At 34.9% G+C, this 15,502-nt stretch overlaps 1 protein-coding gene across 1 annotated transcript; it reads right to left on the bottom strand.

Annotated features, from left to right (window-relative positions):
- Positions 1–285: 285 nt before the first annotated feature.
- Positions 286–3,079, bottom strand: LOC132633453 (inorganic pyrophosphatase 1-like). Its single transcript, XM_060349882.1, has 4 exons — positions 2,849–3,079; positions 2,621–2,742; positions 2,113–2,317; positions 286–913 (listed from the first exon to the last, which is right to left on the bottom strand). The coding sequence occupies exons 1-4, from the start codon at positions 2,984–2,986 to the stop codon at positions 557–559; spliced, it is 822 nt and encodes a 273-aa protein (XP_060205865.1). The 5' UTR covers positions 2,987–3,079; the 3' UTR covers positions 286–556.
- Positions 3,080–15,502: the final 12,423 nt, after the last annotated feature.

Raw genomic sequence — 15,502 nt, 5'->3', positions numbered from 1 at the left:
AGAAAAGGACAAATGAAAGAGAGATTTTGCACTGTTTGAAATTAACACTGGAGACTTTTATTTCTTGTCACATCTTGTGACAAGTGGTAATTGCTCGTTACGAAAGTAAAGATTAAAGACTTCACACCATTTGTAAGTTGTAGCAGATGCCATTTCTTAGTAGGCCACAGTTATGGTGTGGTCATTTTCTAAATTGTGAAATCTTGTAGTGTCCGCGGAATTTGAGCGGAACAAACTTTTAGAATGCTAAATATTACACAAACAAATATAAAAAATGATACAAAAAAAAAAAAAAGTGAGATAGTAGATTATATATGTAGTTAACAGTGTTACATCATAGTATTTAGAGCCCGAATCGAAGGCTCAAAACCAAGGCACACTTTCAGGTGTAGTAATTCAATAAAACCATAAAATACAAGTAATTAAAGCCAACTCTTAATCACAGTTAGCTATTAAAGCCAACTCTTAATCACAGTTAGCTGTCATAGTTGATCTCTTTTAAGGTTGATCAACACACAAATCACACTTTTATTAACACCAAATAGTCATTAAAAGCTTAGTACGGCACAGGGAGAGCTTTTGGCATGGCCTTATGAACTGCATTAATCGGGATCTTCCGGAATTTGCAATCAACTGATAAAAATTGGTTCTCTTCAATGGTAATTGCTTTGATTATCTGAAGCAGAATGTGTTCTTGCTCTTCTCCATTACTCCACCCGTGGATTTCTGCTCTTACAAGATCGCGGTTTTCGTTTATTAATTTCCAGACTGGAAAATCTTTCCTTGGCATTACGAAATCTTGTTCTTTGAGCTTTAAGCTGGGGCAAAAATCACCTGCCCCGTCACCAAGATAGATCATTCTTTTCTTCCCTTCCTTAGCCAATGAAGCTTGTATTCCTTCTATTACCAGGCCCTGTTGGCAAAGAAAATTATACATTAGGATGTATTAATTAATTGTATAAATAGCTAAAATTTTGATATTTAATGAAATAAAAGATAAAAAGTACACTATATAGAGGAATTTTGCTGGCCTTAAGTTTGGTAAAAATGTACAACTCTAGGAGCCGTTTGGACATGATTTCATCTCATGAGATGAAATTATGTTTGGACATGTAATTTGAATTTCTTAAGTTGTAATTTTTTTTATAATCATAAAACCCTACAAGTTATGAAAATCATCAAAATTTTCCTAATTCTTATATAATCTTACCAAATGAGTAAATCATAGTTCATAATAAAATTAATACGCTGCTAGAAGGTCTTTCTACAAAATACAACATCAATTGATCAAACCTTAATTCAATAAAAAAGAAAATTTGACATGAATAGTAATGTAACTATTCTTTAATATAATCCTCTCACATGCTAAACATGATTGACAAATATATTTTACCAACTTAAAGATTAATATTTAATACATATGATTGGTAAATATATTTACCGACGTATGAGTCTTTTTTTACAAAATATAAACATATGAGTTAAATTTTATATCTATATTTTTTGAAATAATGATTTCAAATCCCAAATCATGCCTTTGTGGATGATTTGAGATTTCATCTCATGGGATGAAATCGCATGTTCAAACGCAGATTCCATCTCATGATCTCAATCGCATGTCCAAATGACTATCTAATTTATCAAAACAGAGATTCTCTGGGGACATAATAAGGAACACGTGAAGCTGAGGTACAAAACGATAAAGACATGACAAAAAACATATTTCCAGTATATTCGAATAACATTGCAAAATCACTATTCTAGTACTAACAAGTCACGTTGGAACCTTGGAACCATAAAAAGGAAGTAGTGAAATTAGTAACGGATCACATCAATTTACGATATATATATATATATATATATATATATATATATATATATTAAGCTCTATTAGTTCAAAGCTCTATTGATTCAGCATCTAGGGCTTTAAAACTTGAATCCGTGATATTTTAAAGTTATGAATTTGTATCCATATTTATTATAATTTTAGTGAATTTTCACGTAAATTTATGTTTCAAGTATTAGATTTAGATGAACCCATACCGACATGCTGCCTCCACCTCTAGTCACACATGTTAAAAATAAATTCACGGATTTTTCGCGTGTTTTTACCTTGCACATGTTGGGAGGGCAGACATTGTTGCAGCCATGAGAAGATTTGTGAAAATCATGGTGAGGAAGAATTCTAAGTTTCCCTTCTTTATCAACGTAGCCTGGATTCGTGTGGATCTCCGTGAAGCAGTCATATATTCCCAGATGATTCAAAATCGTCTCAATGTAGAAAAGATTCGCATCACTCACAATCCTCAAATCACACCTGAAAAACAAAAAATAAATTGAGTAAATCTGATTTTATTGAACCAAAAACACATAAATTATAAAAATAAGAGTTAATGGTCAAAAATACATCAGAATTATCACTTCGCTAGTTTCACATCTTGCGTATCAACGGAACAACTGATAATTGACCTAGTCATTTTCCAAGTGTGTTTTAACACAAATGGTGATCATTCAGGTGGAAAAAAACAACGGATAGTTGGGGAAATTCGCGAAAAAATGATAGTTCAGTTTTTTTTTTTTACCATTAACTACAAAAAATTACTTAGTTACAGATACGTACCCTAAAGCATGAGCTGCTTTAATGGCTGGAACAACACGGGGAATTACAGGTGCACGTTTCAGTACTTCTTCAATGTCCTTAATAGTTTTGCCTTGTGAATGAAGTTCATTCATCATCTTATCCTATAATTTGTTTGAAACAGAGCAGATAACAACAATTAGCCTAATGTTAATTTAACTAAGTGGTTAATTAAAGAATGCGAAATTAAGTACGTAAACGAAAACTTGCCATAACAGAGTTCCATGGCATGGTAGGAAGAAGTTGATTAAACAAATCAGTAGCACCTAATTCATCCACCACCCAATTATCACTGTCCAAATCGATAATTGTCTTGTCAAAATCAAAAACCACAACAATTACAGCCATTTTGTTTGGCTGATGAAACAAAAAAGAGAGAAAAATTTCTTATGTAAATTAATGTAATTGATTGAGTTTGAAGTGATTAGAAAAGCAGAGAAGAGGAGGCCTTTATATAGAGGAAAGGAGTTAAACTAACGGAAACGGAAACGGAAACGGAAACGGAAAACGGAAAACGGAAACGGAAACGGAAAGGAGTCTAGTAAATGCGCTTTATGTACACCTGAATTAGGAAACGGAAATAAAGATGCCAAGGATATTATTTTCTAATGGAATTTTGAGTTTATGGTAAGTTAAAGCAAAGCCATTCAAGCTCCTTTTCGCGGTTTGGTAAATATTAGCCGTTGATTTACTAGACTCGGGATCTTAAATGAATGATCGTACGGCTAAGAGCGAGGGTTTTCATTTTGGTATTTATACACTGGTTTTGATTTGTGCGGCGGGTTTAGGGAAAATTAAACGCGGGAATATGAGGGAATATTCGAATTTGAGGAATTTTTTTCACCAATATTAAGCGCATTTTTTACCAATAAGGATGGAATATTCCGCTTTTGGGTTCCAACTGCGACCGTTGGCGGCTCAACTCTAAGGCTAAATTTGTAATTGGCAGTTGTTTTTTCAGGTAAGAATATTTCCCAAGTTGAGACGGGATTATGCTGATGCTTTGTGTGCAAATAGGCAACTACTGTAATAATTTCTTTTTACACAAGTAATAAACATGTAATTAATCTTTTCCGAAGTTCAGACTGATTATGCTTAATAAAACACTAGTGAATTTATCCGCGCTTCGCGCGGTCATAAAAAACATTAATAATTTATTAAATATAATATAAATAGAAGAGATTATAAATTTACTAAATTAGAAATGTAACGCACTTCCAATAATATGATGGTAATTTTCATATTTCAAGCAATTTGTAAGAATGTAAGAAAAAAATAACATACAAAAAGAAAAAAGAAAAAAATAAGAAGAAAATAATACAATACACATCATTCTTACAATCCTAATCATAAAAATAGAAGAAAAAAAAATATGAAATCAATGTATAATTTTTCGGGCTCTTGTTGATATTATCCACTCCTACAAATCGATCATCATTCATGAGTCTTCTCTTCCTTTTTCTTCATCTTAAACTAAAGCTTGAATATAATACTACAGTAAATATAACAACATTACTACGTACTTCAACTATGGAATGAATGGATAACCTTAGGTAGGATCTCACGAAACAAAAAATATAAATTTACAATATGTAATGCTTTAAGAGGGTGATATTCTTGACTAATGTGATAATTTTCTTTGCAACAAAGTCTTACAATACTTCTATTTATAGGACTACACTATGGAATATCAAATAATGTCATGATCATGGCAATTAATTATTTAGAGGTTATGGTAATAAAAAGTTGTGGGAGTAATGGAAGTAAAGACTAATTATTTAGAGGTTATGGTAAAAAAAGAGTTGTGGGAGTAAGGGAAATAAAGACCATTAAGTTTTTACATTTTAACTATATAGAAGCATGGGTTTGGACCCATGCTTTGTCGTCCGTCCATTAAAAAAAACAAAAAGTATGGGCCCATATTAAACACCAACCAATATAAAAAATAAAAAATAAAAAGTGAAACCCACCATCTCCAAACTCACGGGAAAAAAAAAGTGGACCCCATATTAACAAAATCAAGCAATATAAAAAAAAAAAAAAAGTGCACCCCATATATTAAAAAACAAACAATATTCATGTAATTCCCAAATTATCCCCATCAAGTCAATAATAGTGGATTCATTGCCATATGCATATCAACCCATTGGTTGGAGCAAATGAAATTATTGCACAACAAAAAACATAGGCCCCATATTATTGTTTTTCTTCAAAAGGTTAAGTAGGCAAATACATACAATTTCCTTTCTTTTCTTATATTAGCCTGAGATCTAATCTAAATATTTAATTGATGTATTTGCTATTCCGCCATGTCATTTATTTGTTATGTTTACTAAAATAAATATACTTAAAATATTTATATTTTAAAATAAGATAGAATTTAATTAATTTTTCATTTTTATTCTTACACTAATAAATGTGAAAAGAGATTAATATTAAATGGAGATCAAATAATAAATAAGGTAAATTACTCAAATAATAATTCTAATTCACGTTTTCTTAAAAAATCATGCAAAAGACAACATGACAAGTAAAATGAGTTAAATCGAGAATATTTACCAAAAATTGAAAAATAGTATTTCTTCGTTTAAATAGAAAATCAATTTCTACTTTGTTTTGTTTTAAACATGTAAAATTAATTTAATAATTTGAATTAGAATTATCCAAATCAAAATTTGATAAAAAATAATAAGTATTTTACACCTTTAAATTAATCAAATTAAAATTGAAAGTATCAACTGATGCTTAAATATTGCTATTGTTTTATCTCAAAGAAAGGAAAATAATTTTCTTCTAAACAAGTCCTCTCTTTTAAAAGTATTAGTAAATTTTTGCCGACTTTGTATTCATAGCAAACACGAATATAATAAAGTTTTAGATACAGACACAAACTACAATGTTATATTAATCGTGTTTTGAATATAGTATATATATATATATATATATAATATGTTCAACAGTACAAACTTATGTATGTTTATTATCAATATAAAATATATATATATATATATATATATATATATATATATATATATATATATATATAGTATCACTATCCAAACACAACTACATACACATAGATACACTATAATCCCAAGTGTTGGGCCCGTGCTGCGCCATCTAGTCAATTAATATGGATGAATGGAGGAGCAATTGATATATTTATTTTTGTAAAATAAAAAATAGAGAAGAAGGAGAAATTGTCAAAAAATGAAAAGAAAAAATAAATAAATAGAATTCTTGGCTAAATAGAGGTGCCACATCACTCTCCTATTTCCTATATATATATATATATATATATATATATATATCATAACTTATACATCAAATTAGGAATTATGAAATTAATTACTAATACTAATTAGGAGTAGAAGTTAATTATGAAGATGAAGGAGTGTGAGTTATGGAGATGACTTTTTAAATTAAAATAAAATAATTAAAAATGATATAAAAAGTCAAAAAAAAAAAATGAGAAAAAGATAAATAGAAGTCTTGGCCATAGAGAGGTGCCACATATGAATTGATTTTGCGCGGTCGTGAGCAAAAATCCAAATATTTCATTAGTTTTTATAAGAAAACTAATATTCCTTAATCAAATATATCTTTGTGAGTCTACCATGAAGTATATATATTACAACATGTAATATGAATAGCATATTATAACCGGTATATCTTAATGTGGTCTCATCTTTTATACTTAAAGTCTTTTTAAGCACTTGAAAATGGAAGTCAAAACTCCAAATATGGCACTCTAGCTTCATCTTAATAAAATGACTCTTTCATTATCAGAAATGTTGTATTGGACATTACCTTTTTTTTAAGAAGGGGATTAATACATATCTGTCAAGAAAATAACTTTATTGAACTCTTTAAAGTAATTCAAAATTTATGTTTTGAAAAAACTCTAAATAGTACATTTTATACTAAATGGTGAATAGTTAAGTATTATAAATCTACTCGTATTTAAAAAAAAAACAATTTAACATCGTCAGAAAATAATAAATAAAACAAAAGTACTAAATAAACTAATGAAAGCTCAGAAGAATTTTGCTTCAACCACTATTTCCTCATTACTCGACCTCCAAAACTCATATATCCTCAGTGTGTGCCAATCAACGTTCATTAATTGGCGAAGTGTAGTAGTTGTTGAATTAAGAAAAATAACTTTCAGTTAATATTTGGAGTATAAACCGATATAATTTTTTTATGAAAGGTAATAAGATGATATTTATATTTTCATAGTTAGCAGAGATCTTATATGAAAGTTCATCTCATGGTATTCAACATTTAGTAGTCTAAAAATTTGACCGGGTGGCTGCAACATAAATCACCGTTTTGGGATGCTTCTTCACAGCCTTCGCCTTCACCTTTGTCAGTTTCTTCATTTGATGTTGGCTTCTTCTTGACAATTCTTTTCTGCTTTCCTTCTCTGCTCATAATTATTCAATACACATAATAACAAATAATTAATGGACCGCACATGTAATACATAACCTCCAAGTTCTAAATCTAAAAAATCAGGTAATTCATTGCCGTCACAGCAACAAAAAAGCAGACAAAATAAAAAAAAATGGTACATAATTTATTTAGATATATGATAAAAGAAACCAAACATATTTAATTGAATTATGATAGTTCCCAAACTCTTTTTGATCCTCATCTCAAAACTACCAAGTCTTCTCAGGTTCTCCACGATAATTTATCTTATCATCTATATGGGATAACTTATTCCATACAAATGAAATTGAGTGAGATACCGAAAGAGTCATCCCATCAACCAAACATAGAATAATTCAAATTCTTGGAGACTAATAATTCAATCCCATCATATCCCTCCTACCAAACAATGTACAAAGTACATATTGACACCAATGACTATCACACATAGCAATCTTGAACCTGCAATAGCACCAACGACAACAGATAGATCCAAAATATATATAAAAAAAAAAAAATCAAACCAACACATCAAACGAAACAGAACATAGAAAACATAGCAAAATGCAACCAAAAATAAAGAATATTACTCTCTTAACCTGCTGGATGAGCAAATAATGACCATTGTTCTACTCTATTTTATGTATAATTTTAATTAGATGAACCAATTGGTAGAGGAAGATCCCTACGAGTTACAACATTATATTTCTCACCTTAATAATAAACTTATATAATGGATGAACCTTAGAAGACAAAATGGCACATAAATGGACATTAATATGTAGTATTAATTATTCAATTTAGTTGGAGATTAAAATGGTTGTTCATGAACAGCAAAATGACCAAAAAAACAATCGATTAAGAAGATGAAAAGGCATAGGTAGTAAAATGTATTAATTGCTGTGTTTAATTAGAAATAATGATTATGAAGGGAAGAGATTTTTATGCTTATAAGCTAAACTAATAGGATAGATGAGGAAAAATTGTCAAAAAAAAAAAAGAGAAAAAAGATAAATAGGAATGGAGGGCAAAGAACCATGCCACATAGGATTGTGTATTCCTAGCTTTATTATATATATTGATATTAATGGTTGGGTCCGACCGGTTATATTATACAATTTATATCATAATATTATATTAATTTCTCAATTACTCTATGTCGAGGCTTCAGGCTAGTATGTATTTGGCTACAAACGCTTAATATTTTGATTTCTATTTGATAGAATCAAATTGATAAAAAGTAAAATTATAATTTACTTAACATGAAACAAACAACTTCCGATAAATTTATAATTTAAAAATATAGCGAAATAACATTAATATAATATCAAATTTACATTATTTCTCTAAAAGAACAATTGCTTATTATTACTACGATTATATTTTTCTCACTAAAAATTAAAACTTGTGGTGGATTAAACTGAAATGTTTTTTTCTTGCCTAAATTGTGCTATGTAGTAAAACTTTTGTGAAAATATTTTTACTAAAAATCAATATTTTGCCTATAATATTCCTCAATTAGAATTAAACTAAAGCAAGCAAGATTACATATTTGGAATAATCTGAAAACAGTCTCGCTCTTTATTCATTGGTTATTATTTATTAATTTTTGTTATTATATATGTATGGGTACAAAATCGCACCTAACACGTGGACCAACATGTAATCGACACGTGTCAATTTAATATAATGACGTAGAGAAATCAGATGGTAATGCCGAGCAAAGCATTTGCGAAAAGGTAACTGATACCGACGATGTGGTCAACGAAGAGAGCATCAACGGAAACAACACACAAGAGTCTCTTGAGTGCACATTAAATAGAGTTAATACAGTAACGGCAAAACGGTTTCTAACGACCAGAATCAAGAAATTAAATGACAATCATTAATTCAGCAATTAATGATTGTCGTTACATGCATACAACGGGAAGGGCACCAGATAGGACCAGATACCTATAAATAGGACTCTCACTTGTATATCTAGGGAGCCAATACTGACTAAAAAATAGACGATTATTGATTATTCTCTGCTTATTATCATTATCATTATCCTTTTATCATCAAGTTCTTATTCATTCCGGGGAACGGAGAAATCCATCATTGTTGTTCATCTGCAATTGGCATAAGTTTACTCTTTCCTTTTATTTACTTATTCTCTATTAACCTTTAAATAACTTGCATGTGTTAATTTTAACATCTGTATCAAATTACAATCAACTGTGGTTAACCTTAGAACAAATTCAACTATTTGGGGCAAATACGAATTTTGACTCAAACAGTTTGGCGCCGTCTATGGGAATTCTACAGTTGGCTTTGTAGTTTGATCTCTGTTTACGCAAGCATTATTACTTTGGTATTTTCTTCTGTTTTTGCATTCAGATATGACAACAACCACGATTCCGAATAAAGACAATTTAGGAGCAAACGGGAAGATCATCACCAACAATTGCAACATAAGCAATTTGAAGCCATATCATTCCTAACGCAGAGATACATTCTACGAGTTGTACCCTTTACTCGGGTTTTGTTACACCTCGGAAAAAAATCTTCCGTTGGTACGCAAGTGAATGAACTAGTGATGAGTACGAGTGTACGATGTTTCCACGAGTAAGAAATAACATTTGACGACCCTAAGTAAGATTCCGAAGGCAATCGCAATAAGAGAGAGGTTATGCCCCATAATGAATAATTATAGGTTTTGAACATGTGAAAAGTTGCAAGTTTGCATTCTGGCCAGTTGGTCGTAAAGTGAAATACGGACCGTAAAGTGGTATACGGTCCGTAAACTGCCATGTCGTATTTTGGCTTCCAAAACTTTAACTTTCTGCCAAATGAGCAAATGGTTAAAAACAACCCAAAATACGGACCGTAAAGTGGTTTACGGCCCGTAAACTGCGTCCGTAAATCACCACATCTCAGTTTGAGTTTCTGGTTCTGATATGATTAAATACGACCACGAAGGACGGTCCGTAAACTGGAATACGGACCGTAAACCAAGTTTACGACCACTGGGCACTTCAAATCAGATTTTTAAGTCATTAAATAAGGGGACCAAGGCTTATTTCATTTCACTTCTACATCACACCCCTTCTCTCTAGAACATCTCTCTACATATATTCCACAAGAATTCAAGGATATTTGGTGATCAACAACATAAATCAAGGGAATCAAGTGTAAGAAAACCATCAAGATCATCCAAGGTCAAGAAATCCAAATGGAGATAAACTAGGGTTTTGCTCAAAGTGGAGTATTATCAACTAAAGCTTGTTCCTACAACATTTAAGGTAAGATTCATGATATTTCTATGTTGTTCAAGGTAGTTAAGAGTTGAAATACTTGGATTATAGAAGAGTAAAGAAAAATGAGGTATGAATATGGAATAGTGTCATTTTGAGAAATAGTATGAATTGAGCTATTGGTCTTGATGTATTGTGATGTAGATACAATATAAATGATGTTGAGAACATGAGATGCACAATGTATGTAAATGGGCGTCGTGTGTGTTATGGCCATGGTTATGGATGAATTGAATGTAAGTCTAGAAATATGGATAATGTGAATGAGTAATGGCTATTGTTATGGCACCGTGAATTTATTATTGACGTTTGGGAGTTGAGATACGTTATGGAGGAGATGCTATCCGATTTTCTCTAGTTTTAGTCATAGATGCTAGTTATCGATTCTAATGATAGTATGACTTTAATGAAGGTAGGAACGCGATCGTTGAAGGGAAACACACAAGGGATAAATAGTCGAACGGAAAGGTATGTAAGGCTTACCCTTCTTTCATAAGAGATGGTTCTTTGTCCAAACATCTACATCCTCTATACGAGTATGTTGTCTTTCAAATGATTTGATCTTCCGAGCTTGTAAGCTCACGATTCTTGATACGCTACGATTGTACTAAGTTTCTCGCATGACGAGTAGGCCTATTAAGGTAGATGGAATGAATGATGATGATAGTGATAATGGTATTGATGATGGCTATAATGATAATAACGATGACTATTATGATAATGGGGTTAAAAGTAAAGATGCTTATGAGCTATTGTGTATATGTATGACTATTATGGAACACCGAGCTTATATGGCCGGGTAGTATATGTATAGATGTATATGTATGTATATTTACGTAACGTGCGCACACCACTGCAGTTGGGTATGGACAACACTGAGCCTTGGAAGGGCCAGGTACGTGTAACACTGAGCCTTGGTTGGCCAGGTATGTATGATCAGCGAGCCTATATATGATCGGGTACGTGAAACATCGATCCTACGTGGTCGGGTATGTTACATAAGGATATGTATGAAACACCGATCCTACGTGGTCGGGTACGCTATGTAAATTCTATATGTATGACGTGATTATGTATATGATATGAATACGAATATGATATGACTATGTATATGAATGTGAATAAGGGCATGTATATGAATACGAGCACAAATATGGTATGGGTATTATGGTGGAATACGGATAGTGATGTATGTACACAAATACGTATTAGCAAGGGAAAGTTCCTATGAAAGGCAAGTAAGTGCATATGACGATGATATTGCCATCTCCCATCCGATGCTATTTCTTATGTTGCTATCTATGCTTCTATGTTGATATTGACTATGCTTTACATACTCAGTACATTCTTCGTACTGACGTCCTTTTGTTTGTGGACGATGCGTCATGCTTGCAGGTGCACAGGGAGACAGGCTCGATCCATAGCTACATTCTCAGAGACTACACAGCAAAGCTCCATTTCCTTCGGAGCCATAGCTTTTGGGTACTTATTCTTTTGTGTACATAATTATGGGCATAGCGGGGTCCTGTCCCGTTTATGTGATATGTTCTACTCTTCTTAGAGGCTCGTAGACATGTGTATGTGGTTAGATGTGTTCGGCCTTGTCGGCCTATATTTTGTATACCATTTTGTTGGCCTCGTCGGCCCATGTACATTGATGTGGCATAGATGCCTATGATGATATAAAGGGGTTGTTGTCCGAAAGGTCTAGTATGATCGATGGATAGAAATGTATGTTTTACTATGTGGCTCACCTAGGTGTTATGTGCAATTATGTCAAGGGGTGTCCGGGTGGGATAGCACCAGGTGCTCGTCTCGGCCCCCTAATCGGGTCGTGACAAAAGTGGTATCAGAGCAGTTCAGTCCTAGGGTGTGTCTACAAGCCGTGTCTATTAGAGTCTTGGTTATGGGTGTGTTGCGCGCCACACTTATAAACAAGAAGCCGCAGACATTTTAGGAATGAATGACCTTCTTTCTTCATAAGAATCGTGAGATAGAGCTACGATATAAGAAATTCTTGTTCCTTAATCGTGTGTTGTGTATTTCAGAAATGCCTAGAAAGAGAAAAGCTACAGCTGCCCAAAAGGGCAAGACAGTGGCAGAAAAACGGGCTGAAAAAGCACCGCCACCGGTAGTAGAGGAAGGTGAGTCCCAGAGTGCGGCTCAATCCCAGTCCTCCCGTTCAGTGCCTATATTAGAGGAGCGTGAGGGAGCCTCCGCCCTAGCTCCAGCACCTCCAGCTCCTCCACCGGATGCTTCGGGGCAAGATGTGAAAGAGGCCATTAATTTGCTGACTCAATTGGTTGCGGCCCAGACTCAGAGGCAAAGTTCAGGGCAAGGTGATAGGGTTGTTAGTGCAAGGGCCCGTGACTTCATTACTTTAAACCCTCCGGAATTCTTTGGGTCAAAGACGGAAGAGGACCCTCAGGATTTCATTAATGGTATGTTGAGGACGCTTCGATTGATACATGCTTCGGACACCGAATCGGTGGAGTTAGCATCATATAGATTGAGAGATGTCTCGATCCAATGGTATACAGTCTGGATGGCTTCACGGGGAGCCAATGTAGCTCCCCCGATATGGCAAGAGTTTGTTGATGCTTTTCTCTGACATTAGATGCCTCCAGAAGTTCAGCGAGCTAGAGCCGATAAGTTCTTAAATTTGAGGCAAGGTAGCATGAGTGCTCTAGAGTACAGTCTCCGCTTCAATTCCTTGGCTAGGTATGCTTCGGCCATGGTAGCGGATATGGGCGACCGAGTGCACCGATTTGTAAAAGGCCTAGGGACACACTTGATGGATATATGCTTGACTGCGTCCCTTCAGGACGGTATGGATATTGCACGCATTCAGGCCCATGCTCAAAACTTAGAAGAAAGCCTGCAACAACAAAGAAGGGAACGTGAGCAAGATAGGGGCCATAGCAAGAGGGCCAAATCTTTGGGTCCGATGAGTGAGATTAGAGGTGGGCACAGGCAGCGGTCTTCCGGGCATTCAGGCTACTCTATGACCAGTGCACCTCCATGGTTTTCAAGCCAGAGATTTGATAGATCTGCTCGTGCGGGGCCGAGTCCGAGTTCTTCAGGGTCCCAGTTTAGAGGTGATTCGGGTCAGGCAAGGCCGCCCGTACCACGGTGTTCCCAGTGTGGGAAGTTACATTGGGGTCAATGCCGATCAGGTTCAGTTGGTTGCTATTCATGTGGTCGGCCAGACCATATCATGCGTGATTGCCCCTCGGTTCATGGTAGGGGTAGGACCTAGCGCTCAGGGTCAGTAGCCGGATCTTCATCTTCTATGCGCCCTATGGGGCCCGGTTCACATGTGCCAGTTGGCCATGGTAGAGGCAGAGGGAGAGCTCCCAGTTCTAGCAGTCCTCAACACCGTATTTATGCTTTGGCTGGACGCCAAGATCATGAGTCTTCTCCTGACGTGGTCACCGGTATATTATCGGTATTCTCTCATGATGTATATGCTTTGATTGATCCGGGCTCCACATTTTTCTATGTTACTCCATATATTGCGGGTCGATTTAAAATCGAGCCGGAGTCGATCAAACCTTTTGAGGTGTATACACCGTGGGTGAATCGGTAATAGCTAGCCGAGTATATAGAGATTGTGTAGTTGTGATATGTGACCGCCGTACTATAGTTGACTTGCATGAACTAAAGATGGTAGATTTTGATGTCATTATGGGCATGGATTGGTTGGCTTCTTGTTATGCCAATGTTGATTGTAGAATGAAGATGGTTCGTTTCCAGTTTCCGGGAGAACCAATTTTAGAATGGAAAGGGAATACGGCTTTACCAAAAGGTAGGTTTATTTCCTATCTAAAGGCAAGGAAGATGGTCACAAAGGGATGTATTTATCACCTAGTGCGAGTTCAAGATATGGAAGCTGAATGGCCAACCCTTCAGTCAGTTCCCGTAGTAAATGAGTTTCCGGATGTGTTCCCGGAAGAGCTTCCAGGCCTTCCTCCCGAGCGGGAGATTGACTTTGCTATTGATGTGTTTCCAGACACTAAGCCTATATCTATTCCTCCTTATAGAATGACACCTGCAGAATTGAAGGAGCTGAAGGAGCAATTGAAAGATTTGCTTGATAAAGGTTTTATTAGGCCTAGTTCATCCCCGTGGGGAGCGCCCGTATTGTTCGTTCGAAAGAAAGACGGCTCCTTGAGAATGTGCATTGATTATCGGCAATTGAATAAGGTGACGATTAAGAATAAATATCCTCTTCCGAGGATTGATGATTTATTTGATCAATTGCAAGACGCCAAATGGTTTTCAAAGATTAATTTGAGGTCCGGGTATCATCAAGTGAGAGTTAGGGATAAAGATATCCCTAAGACAGCCTTCAGAACCAGATATGGTCATTTCGAGTTCCGGGTGATGTCATTTGGGCTAACTAATGCGCCGGCAGTATTTATGGATTTGATGAACAATGTGTTTAGGCCCTTCCTAGATTTATTCGTGATCGTATTTCTTGATGATATCTTGGTGTATTCTAGATCCGAGGCAGAACATGCGGATCATTTGCGTACTGTCCTTGGAGTTCTTCGAACTCGAGAGTTGTTTGCAAAGTTTTCCAAATGCGAGTTTTGGTTGAACTCAGTCTCATTTCTGGGGCATATTGTTGCAGCCGATGGTATTCGAGTGGATAGTCAAAAGATTGAGGCCGTGAAGACTTGGCCAAGGCCCACAACTCCTACGGAGGTTTGTAGCTTTTTGGGCTTAGCAGGTTATTACAGGAGGTTTGTTGAAGGCTTTTCTTCTATTTCAGCCCCACTCACAAAGTTGACCCAGAAATCAGCTAAGTTTCAATGGACAGGTGCTTGGGAACGTAGTTTCCAAGAGTTGAAGGATAGATTGACTTCTGCCCCAGTCTTGACACTCCCAGAGGGATTGGAAGGATATGTTGTTTATTGTGATGCTTCTGGTGTTGGGCTAGGCTGTGTATTGATGCAACATGGTAAAGTGGTTGCCTATGCTTCAGGGCAATTGCGGAAACATGAGAAGAGTTATCCGACCCATGATATAGAATTGGCCGCAGTGGTTCATGCATTAAAGATATGGAGACATTATTTATATGGTGTCCAGGACTCTAATCTAAAACATGTCTAAGGAATAAAATCTG

This window comes from Lycium barbarum, chromosome 3 (genome assembly GCF_019175385.1).
Source record: "Lycium barbarum isolate Lr01 chromosome 3, ASM1917538v2, whole genome shotgun sequence".
NCBI lineage: Eukaryota > Viridiplantae > Streptophyta > Magnoliopsida > Solanales > Solanaceae > Lycium > Lycium barbarum.
The sequence above is the reverse complement of the archived record's forward strand: the minus strand, read 5'-3'. Positions and strand labels throughout refer to the sequence as shown.